At 42.5% G+C, this 19696-nt stretch overlaps 1 protein-coding gene across 5 annotated transcripts in view; it reads left to right on the top strand.

Annotated features, from left to right (window-relative positions):
* Srgap2 (SLIT-ROBO Rho GTPase activating protein 2) overlaps positions 1-19696 on the top strand; it is a 284297-nt gene that overhangs the window by 92217 nt on the left and 172384 nt on the right. For all 5 annotated transcript variants that reach the window (XM_004663526.2, XM_004663525.2, XM_004663527.2 and 2 more), the window contains exon 3: positions 15349-15541. In XM_004663526.2, the coding sequence (XP_004663583.2) occupies positions 15349-15541 (193 nt within the window). The remainder of the gene's footprint in view (positions 1-15348; positions 15542-19696) is intronic.

Raw genomic sequence — 19696 nt, 5'->3', positions numbered from 1 at the left:
AAGGTACTTGCTGACATGAATGAGGCTCTGGGTTCAACTCCCAGCATCACATAAACTGGTATGGTATTGACACCTGTAATCCCAGCACTCCAGAGGGTCAGGATGGAGAATCAGAAGTTCAAGGTCATCTTCAGCAACATCATGAGTTCTAGGCCAGCTTGGGATATATGAAACTCTGTCACTAAAATAAATAAATAAATAAATAAATAAATAAATAAATAAATAAATAAATAAATAAATAAAAGGGTATGGAAAGAAAAGGGGGAATTTAAAAAAGTTTATTGCCTTGACTTTTTTCTTTTGGTTTTAGTAAAACTGATATGGCATGTTTGCTTATGGGAGTGATCTAATAGAGAGGGTGAAAATAATGCTACAGAAAATACAGTCTTAGGGGGCAGAAAGGGCTTGCTTGAGTGAGCAAAGAGAAAGGTGGGTTCTGACTTGCTAGTAGATCATAAGCCTGAGGTAGGAACTATTATAGATAGGCAGGCAGTTCGGTGACAAACTCTGTGAATTTGTGATGGGGTACATTGACTTTCTCTTCCATGCTGACATTGAATATCCATAAACAGAAGGCTGATTGATGGGAGTGATCTTGTAGGAATGACATTATCCCATATGTGCTTGAGCAGTAAAATTAATTTCATTTACTTAAATTTAACAGAGGAATAGGAAGCTAAACTAAAAATGGGGAAACCGTTAACTTCAGATACTGGGTTTTCTATACCAAAGATAATAGTTCCTAAAGTTCTATCTAAGGTTAAGACTATGACTGTGGGGCTGGAGAGATAGCTTAGTGGTTAAGGCACTTGCTGGCATAGCCAAAGGACCCAGGTTTGAATCCTCAGTATCCATGTAAAGCCAGGTGCACAAGGTAACAGTTGCTCTTAAGAGATTTTTGTTTTGTTTTATTTTGTTTTGTTTTGGTCCAAGGAAGGGTCTTGCTCTAGCTCAGGCTGACTTGGAATTCACTGTGTAGTCTCAGGGTGGCCTCAAACACAGAGATCCTCCTACCTCTGCCTCCTGAGTGCTAAAATTAAAGGCATGAACCACCACGCCTGGTTCTCTCTAAAGCTTTTGAAACATGGCTCCATTGTATTCAGGCCTCAGTGTTTTATGGAGAAATATGAGACCAACTTAATTTTCCTCAGTTTTCTTAGAAAAGTCAACTGTTTCTTACTGATTCTTAAGTAATTCATTATGAAAATAAAACCTGATGGTGATGGTTTACTGTCCATTTCCTGATACATGGCATGCTTTTTGTAGTTGTAAAGTCATTTACAGTGAGTCCCTTAAATCTTTTTACACTTCATTAGATTGAAAACATCTTTTCGGGGGCTGGAGAGATGATTCATTGGTTAAAGGTGTTTGCTTGCAAAGCTGGATGACTTGAGTTCAATTCCCCAGGACCCATGTAAAGCCAGCTGCACAAAGTGTTGTATTCATCTGGAGTTCATTTGCATTTGCAAGAGGTCTTGGCACGCCCATACTCTCTCTCTCTGTCTGTCTGCCTCTTTCTCTCTGTTTCAAACAAATAAATAAAAATGTTCAAAAATCTTTTTGTTATGAAAGATTTCAAAGGTATAAACAGTACAAGGAATAGTGTGATGGACTCCCATAAATCCACATTCATATACCCAATTTGTTGTAAAGACCAGAAACTATTCATCCTTATATATTTCACTATTTACTTCTGAGATAAGCATTTTCTAAGGAAAATAACCATTAGTAAGGTCCACCTAGTTTATCTGTCATGCATTTGCAATACGTAATGACATTTTGTTGGGTTAGATCAAAAACTTTCTTGCTCCCATGGTGTGGTTAATGGCTATAATTGCTGAGCCTCAAAAACCAGGAAGATGAAACTCAGAGAACACGCCCCGACCTCTCAGATGTGTAATGGTAGCATCTTGCATTGAGCAACAATAACATGAATTGTACACACAGGAATTGCTTGCTGGATTCTAGACTGTCTTTGAATTTCTGGTGCTCACGTGAACTGTGGAGGGTGGTAAGAGATAGCCAGAATGTGCATTTTCTTTTCCAGTGAGAAGTGAAACTTGGGCCCTTCCGGATTTAGTAAGAACCATGAAGAAGTGGTTTGAAGATAATGTGGTCGGGTTCTGCCTTTGGTGGCCATGATGTTTGCTCCAAACCTCTAGATTATAAAGTCAAGTTAGTGAGCCATAACTAGCAGTTAAAAAATATAGAAAATACCAGTTCATGGAGTGTATTGAGGATAAATGTTGTTTAATGAAACTTATTTCAGTTATGTGTCTGTATGCATGGGTTTGCTCCCATCACTTTTCATTTTTATTTATTGTTATTATTAATAGTTTTGGTTTTTCAAGGTAGAGTTTCATTCTAGCCCAGGCTGACATGTAATTCACTATGTAGTTGCAGGGTGGCCTTGAACTCATGGTGATCTCCTACCTGTATCTCCCAAGTGTTAGGATTAAAGACATGCACCACCATGCCATTTTTTAAAAAACCATTTATTTATTTGAGACAGAGAGAGGGAGAGAGAGATAGAGAGTGAGAATAGGCACTCCAGCGCCTCCAGCCACTGCAAATGAATTCCAGATGCATGCGCACCTTGTGGATCTGGCTTATGTGGGACCTGGAGAATCAAAGTTGGGTTCTTAGGCTTTGCAGGCATATGCCCTAACCACTAAGCCATCTCTCTAGCCCTCACTTTCCATTTTTAAAAATTTTATTTATTTATTTATTTATTTATTTATTTATTTATTTATTTATTTATTTGCATTGAGAGAGAGAAAGAACATGAATGGGCATGCCAGTGTCTGTAGCCACTACAAACGAGCTCCAGATACTTGTGCCACTTTTGCATCTGGTTTTATGTGGGTACTGGGGACTTGAACCCAGGCCGTTAGGCTTTACAAGCAAGTGCCTTAACTGGTAAGCCATCTCTCTAGCCCATTTTTTTCCTTTTTTTTTAAATTGACAACTTCTGTACTTGCAGACAGCAAACCATGGTATTTCCCTCCCCTGCCCCATTTTTCCCTTCACAACTCCACTCTCCATCATAGCCTCACTCTCTTTCCTTTAGCCTCTCTTTTATTTTGATGTCATTGTCTTTTTTTTCCTATTGTGAGGGTCTTGTGAAGGTATTGCTAGGCACTGCGAGGTCATGGATATTGAGGCTAATTTGTGTCTGTAGCCCCAATTTTTTAAAGCCAGGTCTCACTCTAGCCCAGGCTGGCCTCAAATTTATGGTGATCTTTCTTCCTCACCCTCCTGAGTGCTGGAATTAGAAGCGTGCACCACCATGCCCTGCACTTCTGTCTCTTCCCTATACCGTTTTGCACAGTTAAAGGATCAAAGAACTCATTAGATAGATACTATTTTTGTCTAAATGTATATTGTTATCAAGAAGTATTCTAAGTACTTGTACACATATTAACGTAATACTATAAGTATTGTCAAAATTTTACAGATGGGGCATTGAGGAGGCTATTAAATGTTAGTGCTGGCCAAGCAGTCTGGTTGCACTGAGTTTTCTCTTTTACCCTAGGTGGTGGCATGGCCCTTTTGCTGCTATTATGATAAAAAAAAAAAAGAGGTATTTTCCACTTCTTACCTATAACACTTAAAGTGGTGAAGACAATCAGAATTGTTTTATAAAGTGAAGAAATCCAGAGATCTTGTCTGTTAAGCAATCAATATTTCTCTCCAACCTTGATCTTTAGGAATCCTGTGTGCAAGACAAGCAAATGAGGCCAGCTCTCAGTAGATGAGGACATTGATTTAGAATTAAATACATGTAGGCTCAAGTAGGAGGAATTGAAGTAGATTTTTTACTTGCTAGGGGCTCACTAGGCACCAAGCATGCAGTAAGCACTTTACATGTAGTCAGTACCTGTACAGATCATAGCAGTCCTGTGGAGTTGCTGCTGTTACGAACCGCAGCACGTGGATAATGAAGCACGCTTAGATCGGTCTTGTTCAAGGCCACACTGCTAGCAAGGGGCAGAGCCCAATTGAAACCCGGGTTTTTCTGAGTGCAGAGTCTGTGTTTTTAATCACTCAGCAAACTTTGCCACCCTCCAGGTGTTTCGAAGATTTAATGATAATGTACCTTTCTACTTGAATAATGACTCAATATAAGCTTTCTTGGCACATAGTGAGCACTTAGTGACTAGTGCTTATAATTACTACTAAATGTGTAAGTTGAGCTTGCCAGTCACTTTTATGGAGCAAGTTTTCCTTTCTTCAGAAGATGTGGTCACCTAAATCAGATCTGAGTGTGTGCATGTGTGCATGCTTGTATGTGCTCTTGCATGTGGAGGCCAGAGGACAACCCTGGCTGTGCTCGCTCTTCTTGTTTGTTTGTTTGTTTCTGAGACAGGGTCTTTCGTTGGCCTGGTCAAGTAGACTGGATTGACTGGCCAGAGAGCACCAGGGGTCTACCTGTCTCTGCCTCCTTGGTTCTGGGATTACAAGTGTGTATTCTTTTGCCTGGCTCTTTTTTAACATGAGGTCGTCATGCTGTGCAGCAAGCACTTGGCTGACTGAGCTTTCCGCCCAAGCCTCTGAATCACCAACCACTACGCATTTGCTGAGTTTTTTTTTTTTTTAAATAATTGGTAAACTAACGGATCTGCTGGTTCTGTATTTTCATTGCAGTCAGTTTCATCCAGGAATGGATTCTCTGCCAGCATCTAAGACAGTACCTGGCATGGGATAGATTTATTAGCCTAGACTCTCCAGAAAATAGAGCCAGAGGCAAAGGCTTATACTTTGTTTTTAAGAACTATTCCAGAGAAGCAGAAGTGAGTGTGTAAAAGGGGTGTGAGAAAGGGAAGGGAAGGAAGCAAATGTACTGGGCATAAGCTGACCACATCTTGGCCTCATGAGAACATTTTGAGGCGACTACCTAAAGCTTCTGCATCTCTGAAAAGGTCTGGGTAGGGACTCCCGCTTCCTAATGATTACCACTTGACCCCATGGAGCTTGAACCCTCTGCACTTCCTGACTGTGGTTGCTGGCTGACCAGGCCCCTGTGCATCTCACCTCTGAATGGTAATAGGGAAACACTAGCACATGTACAAGGCAAAGCACTGTCATGCGTCCCCCCATCAACACAAAGAGCACCTGCAACTGGAACTGTGCAAACTGTATCAGAAAGACAGATGTGTTCATCTGGGGTGATGTCTTAGGTTTTCTTTCTTCTTTCTTTCTAGTTTTTTGAGGTAGGCTCTCACTGTAGCCCAGGCTGACCTGGAATTTATTATGTCGTCTTAAGGTGGCCTCGAACTCACTGCAATCCTTCTACCTCTGCCTACTGAGTGCTGGGATTAATGGTGTGTGCCACCATGTCCTGCTATTTTCTTTTTTTTTTCTTTAATAATTTTTTAAAATTCTCATTTATTTATTTGAGAGAGAGGGGAAGAGGCAGATAGAGAGAAACAGAATGGGCATGCCAGGGCATCCACCCACTGCAAATGAATTCCAGGTGCACATGCCACCTTTTGCATCTGGCTTACATAGGTTCTGGGGAATCAAACCTGGGTCCTTAGGCTTCACAGGCAAGTGCCTTAACTGTTAAGCCATGTCTCCAGCCCCCTCTCTCTTTTTTTTTTTTTTAAATTTTTATTTATTCATTTATTTATTTGAGAACGACAGACACAGAGAGAAAGACAGATAGAGGGGGAGAGAGAGAGAATGGGCACGCCAGGGCTTCCAGCCTCTGCAAACGAACTCCAGACGCGTGCGCCCCCTTGTGCATCTGGCTAACGCGGGACCTGGGGAACCAAGCCTCGAACCGGGGTCCTTAGGCTTCACAGGCAAGCGCTTAACTGCTAAGCCATCTCTCCAGCCCCCCCCCCTCTTTTTTGTTCAGGTTCAAGGCAGGGTCTCACTCTAGCTCAGGCTGATCTGGGCTTCACTCTGTAGTAGTCCCAGGTTGGCCTCGAACTCACAGCGATCCTCCTACCTCTGCCTCCAGAGTGCTGGGATCACACCTGGCTCTTGGGTGATGTTGTGATCCTCCCTAATTGGTTCTGTTTGTCCTCTGTGTACAAGTTAGTAAGAATTTGGTTCTTGCTTTTTGCCCAAAACCTGAAACAATTACCACTACTGTGTGGTAAGCTGGATCCTGCGCAAAATGAAGCGCATCCTGTAGAGCCAATTTTCTAGGAACATTGTAACTGGGGTTTTAATGTTGGTCTGGTTTGCTTTCTTTCATACTGCTGGTGTGTTCAGCAACATGCAGCTTTGATTCATTTGATGTGTTTGACTTTGCATTTGAACTTTCTAGGAGTTGGTTGGTAGGAAATTCCTGGGGTTTTGTCTTCCTGCTTTTTAAGACAGATGGCTTGTTCACCAGGTACTAGAACCCTTTTGTATTGTGTTTGTATCTGTTCTGTGAGCAGAGCAGTAGGGAAGGGCCCTCTGTGCTGGTCTCCACTGCAGATGCTGATTTTTGAAACAAATTTTCTTTGTGGAGCCTATGCTGGCCTCAAACTCATGATCCTGTTGCTTCAGTCCCCGAAGTGCTGGGATTACTAGCATGCACACTTGTGCCTAGGCCCCGCCAGCCTCTCACTTCTGTCTCTACTTTCTCTCCTCACAGCCTGCTGAGTTTCACTTAGGATTTCTGTTTTCTTACCTTGGCTCTTATCCACAGCTCTCCTAGTTCTCTTACTCCCAGGGCTAACTCATCTGCGCTGTTTTATAGAGCAACCTTCCTCTCTGAGCATGGTCCCGGACCCTTATTTTGGGACCTATTGTGCACAGTTTTGTACTGTTGTGTTGTGCTGTTTGTTTGTTGGTTTCTTGTTTTTCAGGGCAGGGTCTCCTTCTATCCCAGTCTGACGTGAAACTCACTTTGTAGCCCTAGGCTGGCCTCCAGCTTGCAGCGACCCTCCTACCTCAGCCGCCCCAGTGAGCCACTGCACCTGGCTTGTACTGATGTACTGCATTTAGTTTCTCTTTTCGAATTGTTCGAGACTAAGGGGATGCCATACATCTTCTGTGTAAATGTCTTGTACTCAGTGTTACAGTGATTGCCACCTTTGCTCAGAGACGGCGTGAGATAAATATTTGCTAGTGTACTGGTTGGGTCTTTGGTCCTTGGAATTGGCTTGCTGCTTGTCTTTAGGAATGAATCCAGAGCATCAAACTAGGTAATGTTTCCCAGAGGAGCTGTTGGTCTTCTCATTCTCAATACTTAGTTTGTAGTACAAGTTAATTCTATAATTTGGACTTTGGGAATTCTGTTTCTTAAGCATCTTAGGCAAGACCTAAGAGTGAAAATAAAATGACTCTCTTTGCGTTTTGTATAGTAGCTTGCTCATCTGGGAGCCTTTTGTCTCTTACTTGCTATTTGAATCACTTCAAAGAGCTAAGGCAGTCTTCCAGAGCAGCCCTGATCATTAAATTCATTGAGATATCCCCCCTCAACACCCTCTGCCTCACCAGCTTCATGAGGTTGCTCTCTCTGCTCTCACCTGGGGACTAGGACGTTAATGGGTGACTGAATGTCCTTTGGAGACTCAGAACATTTTTCTCCTTCCAGCTGGCTGGTTTCTTTAAAGTGCATGTATTAATTTTAGGTAGTGTAGTTTGTTTAAGGGGAGGAGGTGGTGACCCAAACATCTCTACAAGGCAGTTAGTTTTGAAGATGTCCAAATTTATAGCCCAAAGGTAAGAACTGCAGTGAAAAGAGATCCAGGGAGCCAGGACACGATATTCATGGCACCCCTTTCTCCTGCCAGGATTACTGTTATCTTTGTGCAAACATTGTTCTAGGCACCCTGCTTGCCCACCACTGTCATAGGAAGGATGGTGTTGAATCAGTAGCTTTAGGAGTACTGGCTCCAAAGTATGTGTCATTGCTGAGGATCAGCGTGAGTCTGCGCAGCACTTTGCTCGCTCGCAGACTTCTATTCGTGTTGTCCCTCTGTCACTCAGCCACTGTGCTGTCTGTAGTTAGAAGGCCTAGCTGGAGTCCATGCAGCAGACGTCCTCTACTGAGATCTTCCTTCAACTTCATTTATTGTTTGCTTTGTTTCTCATGGCACAAACCTTCACCAGCTCCATTTTTGCTTCTTGAAATTCAAACTGCTCCTTTGATGTTTCTACTCCCTTTGCGCTGCACTGGCAACTGGGTTTTTAGGTCATTCTTTGCATCCCCCCCATTAAGAGGCCGCATTCAGATACCCTATCTCTTGGCTTTAGTTTTATCTTCCTCTGGCATACCCTCTCATCTTTGTTTATAAAAGTCTGCGTGTCCTCAAAATATTTGTCTGAACTTCTTTTTCTACCTCCTCTTTCCTTCCCTTTGTGCACTTGGAAGCTTGCTCTGTGCCAGCTATTCATCTGGGTCCATCCGAACCTCAGACAAATGTCTTCATCCTAAGTTGTATCTTCCTCTAGAATACTAACTTTGCAATCACATGATGTTCAGTTATTCTTTATTTATTTGAGAGAATGAGAGAGAGAGAGAGAGAGACAGAGAGAGAGAGAGAGAGAATGAGAATATGGGTGTGCCAGGGGTCCTGGGGAATCAAACCTGAGTCCTTTGGCTTTGTAGGTAAGTGCCTTAACTGCTAAGCCATCTCTCCAGCCCTATTTATTCTTAATTTCATGTACTTACAGTAACCAATAACAAATAAATAATTACATAAAACTTAAAAATGTGTAATTTTAATCATATCTTTACAAATTGCATTTTTGTGTAAACAGGGCCCTTAATACTTGAATACTTCAGAATTCCCCCTGCCATCCTCCTGTGGTGGTTTGAATTAGGTGTCCCCCGTACACATGTGTTAGGTCACCTGCTCGTGGCAATTTGGGAATTGGAGCCTTGCTGGGGAGGTGTGTTCTTGGGGGTGGATTTATGGGTGTCATAGCCAGCTTCCCCTTCAGTACTCAGCTCACTCCCAGGCTGTGGTGTCACACCCACTGCGGCAGGGGTGATGTCCAAGCTTTGCCCCTGTCATTCTTCCCCCTGCCATCATGGAGCTTCCCATTGAGTCTGTAACTCAAAACAAACCCTTTATTTCACAAGCTGTTTTTGGTTGGGTGCTTTGTGCCAGCAATGGAAAGGTAACTACCACATACCCCCTTTTTTGTGATGCTTGGGATTAAACCCGAACCCTTGGACATGCTATATAGGTATATACCTTTAAGTCCCACCCATGCCCTCTCCAGTGAGAATTCTTCACTTTTTCTATTAGGACTCTTTTGCAAGTGACTAAAGGCCTAAAGAAAGTGTTTACACAAGAAATCGAATGAATTGACTGGTGTGACTAAACCAGGTAGATTTGGGGACTCGAGACACAAGTGCTTATGTTTCATTTCCCCCTTCTCTCAAGTCTGCTTCTTCAAACAGTCTTTTCACTCGTGGTATCAAAATGGAAATAGCAATCTCCCATTGCCCTGGGTCTTGTAGCTCTCAGCTAAGGCTTTGGAGAAGGGAGGAGGGGAATTATTCTTACCAAAAGCATGTGGACTAATATGTAAGGAATGAAAACAATGACTCCACTAGCAGATGCTTAGAGCTCATGTCAATGAGTATTTCTGTGCCCTATTCAATAGAATGAGGTAATGAGGAAAAGGCTACCAGTCACACTCTTTCAGGAAGAGTATATACTGTTTTCTAGTTTATTGAAAGGAGTGCCCATTTTCTGCCTCCCTCTCTCCCCCCCACTCTCTGCTCATAAATAAATAAAAAATAAATAATTTTTTTTAGAGAAAGAAAGTAGCTTGCTGGCCTTTTCTTGGAATACCAATTACTCATAGATAAGTAACAATGCCCATCATTGAAGTGGATTGAGGGTACTGTGCTGTGTCTCCCTTTTTTGCTTGCATAGCACTGGGTGTATAACCCTTATTTATATCATTTCACTTAACTGTAGGTTTTTATTTCTTCCCCACTACCCTTCTAGTTTTCTTTGTTTTCAGAGCACCTGGAAGTGCTTAGTTAAATGCAAATAATGATAGTTAAGAGAACCCTGGCTTGAGAGCTCACCTACCCTCGGGCTCCTTTTGTGCTAGATCCAAATCTAGATAGTTGTATGACCTTCACTTGTTTTTACTTCTTAGGGATTTGCTTGTCACATCTGGCCAGCAGTACTTTTAAAAGCCCTGACTTTATTAAATTTGTAGAAAGGCAAGCTAGCAGGGTAAAAAGCAAGACTTGGCAGGGCACCCTGCCATGTCGTTTCCTGGGGAACAGTTTTGAGAGGGACTGATTAGTTTCGGGATAAGACTTGGTAAGATATGGAGGGTAGAGCCTATGAAAGCTTCAATTGTATTCTTACATAACACTCACTGCAAGGTGCTACCGATTAATATTCCCCACCGAGATGGCTGAGGTGACATCATGTGTTTGTGAAAGGCTAAAAACAGGTGAGGCAGATTTGTGGAAGACAGTGACAGTCAGACAGGTTCCTGCTGAGGCACATGGCTCGATCTCGATCTCGTGCTTCGTGCAGGCCACAGAGCCTGTGAGAGTCCCAGCCCCGCCCCCGGAAGCAAGCGCATCCAGGTGAAGAGGACATGCCTGTGTGGCTTTCCTAAAACAATGCATCTTTCTCTTATCCTGCCTTCCCACTCCTGTTTTCTCCTTAGAAATATGGGCTTTATGACTTAAATTAGAGAAAATTCCTAAATACGGAGATGAAATGTAGGAGGGCAGAGAACTGAGCTCCTATCTCTGGATTAAAGCACTAGATGAACACGATCCTCACTACTCTGGTGAAGTGTGAGGACAGTTTCCAGAGGCCTGGAGTGTTTGGCTTAAAGGCCCTGCCTGTCTAGTTAGATGTTCACTATCCTGGGAGGTCCAAGTTTTCCTCTTCACCGTCTTGTTAAAAAGAAAGCAAGACTCCCGCTGGCCCTGGCTGTGGAAGCATGGACAAGGAGGCAGGACTCCCCAGGGTGTGTTGTAAAAACATCCCTTGCCAGGCTTTGATCTGATACCCACTGGAAATGACAGAATGATGGTCTGCTGGAGTCCTGTCATGCCAAGCCTGTTGTCCTGAGAGGCCGTTCCTGTGATTTGCTTTAGGAATAGTCAGTGCAGAACTGATTTTTCCTATAAAAGTAGAGAAATGGAAACCAAGAACTTCTTGCTGTTTGCTGCCTGTGGGGCTGTTTCCCCTTTAGCTGGCAGGATGGTACTCAATAGAATGCATTGTTTCATGGAGTTAAAGACCTTTAATCTGATTTTGTGTGTATGCTTGTGAGAGAGATATGTAATTCACATACTATAAAATTCATTCTTTTAAAGTGTACAGAGTTAAATTTTGACATGAATCATTGAACGAAATATTAGCCAAAGATCTTGTTTGATTTTTTTTTTCTGCTCTTGCTGCCATATGATTATCAGATCTTCACATTGGAATTTATGTCTTTGGCTTTGTTATAGTAAAGAATGCTCAAAGCCAAATCAAGAGGACTTTCTAGTCTTTCCCCTCCTATCAAGCCATGCTTCATAGGCAGGGCTTAGGCCTGTCTTACTTGACTCTCGCCATCACCTAGCACCTGTTATGCAGAAGGGGCTCAGTTAAGAGTTGCCAAACAAATGGGGCTCTCTAGAGTTCTCAGGGGAGGTCATCTTTGAATCTTTGTGGATAATAGCCAGCTTTCATATCTAACAGAAATACAGAGAATAATAGCTTAACGTGTTCCCATATAGTTCTAGGGAGGCTAGAAGGGCCCTTTCATCTCACAGCTCTTAAGACTGCTCATTCAACTCTAAGGGGGATTTTAAAGTCTTGAAGTGTGGTATAAGTAGTGTGTTCACATGTGTATGTGTGCACAGCTCGAGTGCACAAGGGAACTATGAGGAATTCCTCCATGGTGTTATAAATTACTCCTTTCTTCTTTCTGCCTTTGTGGCTTATTGGTCAGCCTGGGCACATGACCCAAGTATGCTGGCATTCAGTGGCGTATTGTTTCCTGACTCCTATGTGCACGGTCAGAGGAGTGGGGCTGGCACAGCTGCCTTCTTAGGGACCGCAACAGCAACAGCTCATGAAGTAGTACATTCTGCTCATCACAGAGCAGCCATTCTGTCTTGGAGCAGTCAACCCGGGGGTGGGGGTGGCTAGAGTCGTCCTTAATGTCTTCCTGAGGTTAGTAGCAAGGAGGACTTCTCCTTCTAGGCATGTTGTGGGGGAGGGGAGATGCTCATCAATATCACATCACAAATAAGCCACAGTGACAGGTGGTTTGGCGTGAGGATATCACTTCTTCTTTTTTGTCATCTTAACTTAGTGTCCTACTTCCAGGTGTACTCACAAGCCAAGGAAAGCACTTCCCTCTTCTCTGTAGTGGGGAAGGGAACCAGTGTGATTGTGGGTTCGTCAAACTGCAGGCTAGCCACTTGATCCCAGAGCCTAAATCGCTTCTTAGCTGGAGGTGGAGATGTCAGTGTTCCAGAGGCAAGAGCTCTGGCCACTGTGATTTGCTGAGAAATACTTTGAGTCTTGTGTTCTATTTCTCATTTCCATGCCCTACTATCAGCCTCTGACAAGTCAGACAAACAGTAAATTAGCTTTAGCCCCACGTGCACTAGTTGTATGGGCCTCTGGTATATTCAGTTTCTCTTATCTGTGCAATCAGGAAAAACTAGCAATACTTCAGGAGCTAGTTGTGAGAATTAATTTTATTAATAGGATTATATTATATCTCTGTGGAGTGTGTTCAGTAGTCACTCGTATTCCTGTAAGGGCCTAGAGGGCAGTGTGTGAGGATGGATGGAGCTCCCCGAGGTGCCTGAGAGAGGGAGGAGCTCTGTGCTGGTTGGGGGGAAGGGGGTGCTTGGGAGCTTAGGAGTGGAATCCATGCACTTCACAGTCCCCTGGGATTTACTCATTTCTCAGATAGGACAGTGCCAGAGTGGCCTACTTCTAGAAAGTTATGAATAGCATGAGACTTTGTCTAGAGCTCCTAGAACAACATAGAATGTTCCTTTCTGCTTCTCTAGATAGTGAGATTATTGAAAAAGAATCTTAACTAACTTATAGGTGACTCCAAGGGGCCTGGCAGCCTCAGTATCCCTCCATCTCCCCTTACAGCTTTGTTCCTGATTAGGAGCCAAAGAGAGCCTTTTTATTCTAAGATGATTCTTACTCAGTAGAAAAGCTTTAAGTACTTTCAAGAACCCTTTCGAATGCTGTCTTTATTCACAGTCTTTCCACCTGACAGCAGCTACTGCTAGCTTTTCATTAATACACAGAAAGAGGACAGATGCTTCTAGGAATGGCCTTGATAAGAATTATTGGCTTTAAGAGACCCAGAAATCCCTGACAGGACCCAGACCCCTGACATGACTTCTGTAGACCTTGCCACCTCCCTTACCCCTCGTAATCAGATTCCAAAACACATAGAACAATTGAGCTTTGATGAGTGACGAGGTGGCAGCTTTTCTGTTCTGCCTTCTGCCTGCTTGAAACAATCCTCTAGTGCTCACTTTCAGTTCAGGTGAGGTTACTGCAGGGCTGGCTGCCATTGGTAGCCGGCAAGGGAGATTCATGGGATAAAGAGGATGCACTGCACTTACAGATCACCTACAGTCACCCACAAAGGAGCGGGTAGATCTGTTACTTACTGATACCGCGGAAACAGAAACACTAGAGATGGGGATAGATTGTGGACGTCTAGCTACTGAAGGCAAAGCCAAATGTACCGTTGTCCATCCCTGTTGCTTAAGAAAGGAGTGGTTATAATCTTTTCAGCATCATGGCCCTAATCCTAGAATTTCTTAAGAGTTCGGGTGAAATTTTGACATCCCTCCTTCCCACCTGCCACTCTTGTGCTTTACACATGGAAAGCATTGCTGCAGCTGTACTTTTGCTCCAGGAATTGGAGCATGCATCAGGACAGGCACAGCACAGTGCTAGTCTTCAACCTCATGTTGGAATCATTGTCACAGTTTGCTCCCAAGGGACGAGGGGAGTGAAAGAAATGGCTCTATTCTGATGCGAATGGGGATTGGCCACAACAGTGAGCAGAATGTTCAGTGGAGTCCTTGGAGCTAGAAAGCAGCCTGGTGTTGGCAAGCTTGTTTCCTATGAGTGCCAGGTCTCTTTATCAGTAAAGCATGTAGTATTACATTCAAGGCAGATCAGTTACATCTGGGGCTCCCATTGCTATGGTTCTATAGTAACAGCATTTGCTAGCCCTGTACAGGACTAACTAGCCCGAATCTGCAGGGGTGGAGCTTAACTAGAAATGATTCTACTTCTGATAGAGCAGAGGGTCTTAGGAATCCACAAGGATTAAGTCATAGAGACATGAGTGGGATTTGTGAGTGAAAATTTCTTTATAAAATAGCCAGGCATGGTGGCAAACATCTTTAATTCCAGCACTTGGGAGGCAGAGGTAGGAGGATCACTGTGAGTTTGAGGCCACCCCAAGACTACATAGTGAATTCCAGGTCTGCCTGAGCCATACTGAGACCCTACCTCAAAAAACCATAACTTGCCTGGTGTGGTGGTGCACGCCGTTAGTCCCAGCACTTGGGAGGCAGTGGTAGGAGGATCACCATGAGTTCACAGCCACCCAGAAACTAATTCCAGGTCAGCCTGAGCTAGAGTGAGACCCTACCTTGGGAAAAAAAAAGAAAACTTAAAGCCCCAAACAAAACAACAACAACAAAATAAAATAGCACAAAACTATTTCTCTAGCTTCTAAACTGTCTTCTTCAAGATTGATTTACATTCTGTAATGTTGGAAATTATGAAATCTGATTGACATTGAATGTGCTTTCCTAGAAGTCATGTTGCTTGTTTTGTTCTCAGTTGATACTATTTGATCTTGGGAGGTCCCTTTTTAGCTACATTAAATACTCTGACCCTCACCTTACATCATAAAGATGCTGAAAACATTTTGAAATGATACAAAGTCTAAAATGTTAAGTCATCTGGCTTTGAATCCCAGCTTACCATTTAATAGTTTCATTTCTTCAAGATTCAGTAGTCTCATCCTTAAAATGGGGGTAAAGCAGTTCCTACCTCAGAAGGCAGTTCACCTGATGATTCATTTGAAACCTTCTCCAGAAGAGAACCCAAATTCTGCTAATGTGTCAGATATACAGTAAGTTGCTAAGTAAATATTCAAATTTGAATATTAATTTTGTCCAATAAGAAACTTCTCTTGACAAATTCCTAGTGTTCTTCATGGCACAAAAGGAGTTGATAGAGATTTTTGGAGGTACCTCACATCATATGGCCATTTTAGGCGCTGAGCTGTTTTATGAGGGGCTTTGAATCATCAAAGTTTAGGGAACAAAGTGAATGCAAAGTGTGTATCTATATGTATGGTGTATGTTTAGCACTGTCTACTAAACCATGCTCCTTTGTTCTGTTGCAGAGATCCGGGCTCAGCTCACAGAGCAGATGAAATGCCTGGATCAGCAGTGTGAGCTTCGCGTACAGCTGTTGCAGGACCTGCAAGACTTCTTCCGGAAGAAGGCGGAGATAGAGATGGACTACTCTCGCAACCTGGAGAAGCTGGCTGAGCGCTTCCTGGCCAAGACACGCAGCACCAAGGACCAGCAATTTAAGTAGGGCCTCCAGCTGTTGATTTTAGAGATTGTGAGAGTGAGGTTCAGGGCACAGGGAGTCAGGGACACCGCTTACGTACAGTGGGATTCACAAGCCTGCAGCTTCCAGTTGGTTGAAGGTCTTCAAGGACTTTTCCTTTGCTCATATCAGACTTCGTGGCAGTTCTGCACCTAGGAGAGACGAGAAGGACTGACCATGCTAGTACTGACTTTTATAGTTCTCCCTGTGTGCCAGGCCGTGGCCTAAGGGCTTTATCAATGTGTTAGCTAAGTTAATGTACACAAGCACTCTATATGCTGGTTGTTGTTGTCATGCTTAATTTATAGACGAAGAATGTGAGGTTTAAAGAGGTTAAGGAATTGAATTCAGGGTCATACTCATATACCTGTAGTCGATAGCAAAGCGGTAATTTAATCTAGGCAGTGTAGCCTCACGACCTGTACTCTTAACTGTTTCACCAAGCTAACTTTAAGCAGAAGCGGACGACATAGCCATGTATCTAAATCCCAGCCTCGATGGCAGTTACTAGTGTCTATTTCTTCTCCATTTTCACTGTTCCCACATATGGCCCTCTTACTGTGGCCTTGGTTTAGATCATCCTCTTTCACCTGGATGATTACAGTACCTACTATATTTATTTATAGCAGTGGTTTCCAGCCCCGTCTGCACTTCAGAATTCCCTGAGGAACTCTTTACAAATATGGAAATCTGGGCTCCACTCCAGGGCAATTAAATGAGAATCTCAAGTAGTGGAGCTTAGGTAATAGGATATTATAGAAGTTTCCCATCCGGTGAAGAGCGAGCACTGGGGCTACAGTCACTGTACAGCTTCTCCCCATTCCATCTTCCTGGTCTAGGATGATGAGAATTAGTCTTCCAGGAGTGCCTGTGGAGTTAGTTTGCTTGTGCAGAACCTTCAGTGACTCTTCATTATTTAAGTTCTTGATATATGTGGTTTCCCAGTATCTATAACATCTGGGTTGTTAGAAATCAGAACCTTACTGTGTGTGGTGGTATGCACTCGTGATCCCAGCACTAAAGCGGACAAGGTAGGAGGCTCTTGAGTTCAAGGCCTGCCTAGGCTATCTGTACAGTGAGTTCTAGGCTAGCTTGTGGTATACAGTGAGACAGTGACTCAAAAAGCTAAAAGAAAAAATATATAGAACCTCAGTTTCTATCCTAGACTTTTATTAACAATTTCACTAAGTGGTCTGTGACTATGCTGAAGTTTGAGGAACTTTCCTGATTCTTCCAGAAGAATATCTCAGTCTACTAAATTCTCCCTTCCACCCCTCTCTCTCATCTCTACTTGTGTGTGTGTGTGTGTGTGTGTGTGTGTGTGTGTGTGTGTAGGCAGATTACAACCTCAGGTGTTATTTCTTAGATAGCAAAGCTGTAATTTAGTCTAGGCAGTTTGGTCTCACGACCTGTAGTCTTAACTGCTTCACCAATGTAAATATTCACGCAGTTTTGAGAAAACAGTTCCTCACTGGCCTGAATTTCATCACCATCTAGACTGGCTGATCAGCAAACCCCAGAGATTCACCTGTCTCTGCCTCTCCAGCGCTGTGATTGCAAACATGCATATCATGCCCTGCTTTTTTCTTTCACATGAGTTCTAGGGATCGAACTCAGGTCCCCATGCTTGCAAGGCAAGTATTAACTGACTCCCTAGTCTTCTACTAAATTTCTCAAAGTACATTATTTGTTTTTCTCCTAGGACATTCTGCACTGTCTGCCATTTATTATCTTCCTTTAGTGGACCGTATAAGCTTGTTTGCCTTTCTTAGCAATATATAATACATGACGTAAAGTAGATCTTCAGTAAATATTGTGGAATGTATAAATGAACTAATGAATCTAAGAATTAATGCCAACTTTATCTTAATTCCTCCTATTTCCTATTATTATTTGCTCCCCAATAATATGGGGCAGAAATTATCCTCTATAAGCCCACTGTGAACAATAACGACAGAGGTTAAGATTAAGACGAATATATATGACCTTGAAACAAGCCAGAATGAGAATTTGCTCCAGATGTTTTCCCCTCAGTGTCCCTTGTCTTTCCAAAATCTTTTCTCTTCCGGATAAGGTAAAGGAATCATCTGATAATAAAATGTTACTTCAGTACATTCTAAATGAGAACTTGGAGAGAAAGCATATTTAGAAAATGATTTAAAATTGAATTCTGTTGATAAATTCCTCCTAATTAAAAAAAAGCATCTAGGTTTTATTACTATGTCATATTCTCTGTTGAGGTTATGCTTAGTATAGATTTTGGTACAGGTGTGCTAGTGTTTTGCTTCCTTCCTTTCTTTCCTTTTTTTTTTTTTTTGGTTTTCTAAGGTAGGGTCTTGCTCTAGCCCAGGCTGACCTGGAATTCACTCTGCAGTCTCAGGGTAACCTCAAACTCATAGAGATCCTCCTACCTCTGCTTCACAAGTGCTGGGATTAAAGGCATGCGCCACCACACCTGACTAGATGGGCTAATTTCTAAGTAACCAAAATTGCTGTGAATAAGCTCACATATTAAAAAATAGAGCATTTTCTCCAAGTCAGGAAGAATGGGCATCTGTTAGAGCTGATAGCTAGTATTATTTATTCATAAATGGTCAATGATTATTAATTGTGAGGCAGCTCTATGCTCAGTATTGTGCAAGATACTGTAAGATGCAAGAGTTTATATATGTATTCGTAGAAGGTCATATCTGATTGGAGGGGAAAGTTTTGGGTATAGGAAGCAATTAAAGGAACAGACAATAATGATCTTTTGAAGAGATTATTGATGTTATGTTGAACATAAATCTGATAGGAGATCAGAGATAACAAGGATCTGAAGTAATTAAGAAGAGTTTTCATGTAGCAAGTGGGGCTTGGTCAGACCTCAAAAGTAGATTTATATAGGAGAGGAGAGGAGAGCATGTGCAGGTGACTGAGATGAGGTATAAACGCTAGGTGGTGAGGGGAATGGATAATCTGGTATCTGGTTTCATCAAAGAAAAATTCTTATATATTCATCCAGCTATATTCCATTACATATTCCTTGAACTCCTTAATGTCTTGGGATATGGCAGAGACTAAGCACTACCCATCCATATGACACTTAGAAAAGAAATGAACAGTAGAGCTGGGCGTGGTGGCGCATGCCTTTAATTCCAGCACTCGGGAGGCAGAGGTAGGAGGATTGCCATGAGTTCAAGGCCACCCTGAGATGACAGAGTTGATTCCAGGTCAGCCTGAGCCAGAGTGAGACCCTACCTCAAAAAACCAAAAAAAAAAAAAAAAAAAAAAAAAAAAAAAAGAAAAGAAAAAAGAAATGAACAGTGGATAAATCAGGTATGTAATTTGAAGTCGGGGTGAGTACTGTGATGGGCAGTACAAGTGGTGCAAAGACCTAGAAAGAGGGGACTTTCCCACTCCTTTTACTTTCAATTTATGAATGGCTTATTCCAGTGGCTTTATCTATCTTACTCACTTACTTAACCCCTTTTTAATACCTGCTGGGTACTGTGTTCTGTGTTGTTTCCTGTGGGAATTAAGATAAGTTCTGCATTGTTGGCTAATAAGGAAAAGGACCATGTAAACTATATTATGTGAAAAGGGCTTTAGTAGAGGTGAGGAAACAGACATTTTCAAAACCAGTAGAAAATGATGTTAACTAAGTAGAGTGGGTTACAAAAGGCCTTGACAGCAAGTACAGATGTTCAGATTTGATATGGCAGGGTAGTAAAGAGCCCCTGAGAAACATGGGTTGGAACACAGGCCTGAAAATGAATGTAAAAAATGTTATCCTCATTACAGTGATTTATTTTCCTTTGTGCATGTATGTGTTGTGTGGTATGTATGTGTGTTTATGTTTGTGGGTGCACATGTGTATGTGGGTGTACACACATGTTGAGACCAGATACCACCATCAGGTGTCTTCCTCAATTGTTCTTCACTTTATTTTTATTTATCTAATATTTATTAATTTATTACTTGTTTGCAAACAGTGAGAGATAGAAGGGAGACAAAGAGAATGGGCATGCCAGGGCGTCCAGTCACTGCAGACAAATTCCAAATGCATGTGCCACTTTGTGCATCTGGCTTTACTTGGGTACTGGAGAACTGAACCTGGGTTGTTAGGATTTGCACACAGGTGCCTTAACTGCTAA

This window comes from Jaculus jaculus, chromosome 1 (assembly GCF_020740685.1).
Source record: "Jaculus jaculus isolate mJacJac1 chromosome 1, mJacJac1.mat.Y.cur, whole genome shotgun sequence".
Classification (NCBI taxonomy): domain Eukaryota; kingdom Metazoa; phylum Chordata; class Mammalia; order Rodentia; family Dipodidae; genus Jaculus; species Jaculus jaculus.
This window is presented reverse-complemented; position numbering and strand designations above follow the sequence as displayed.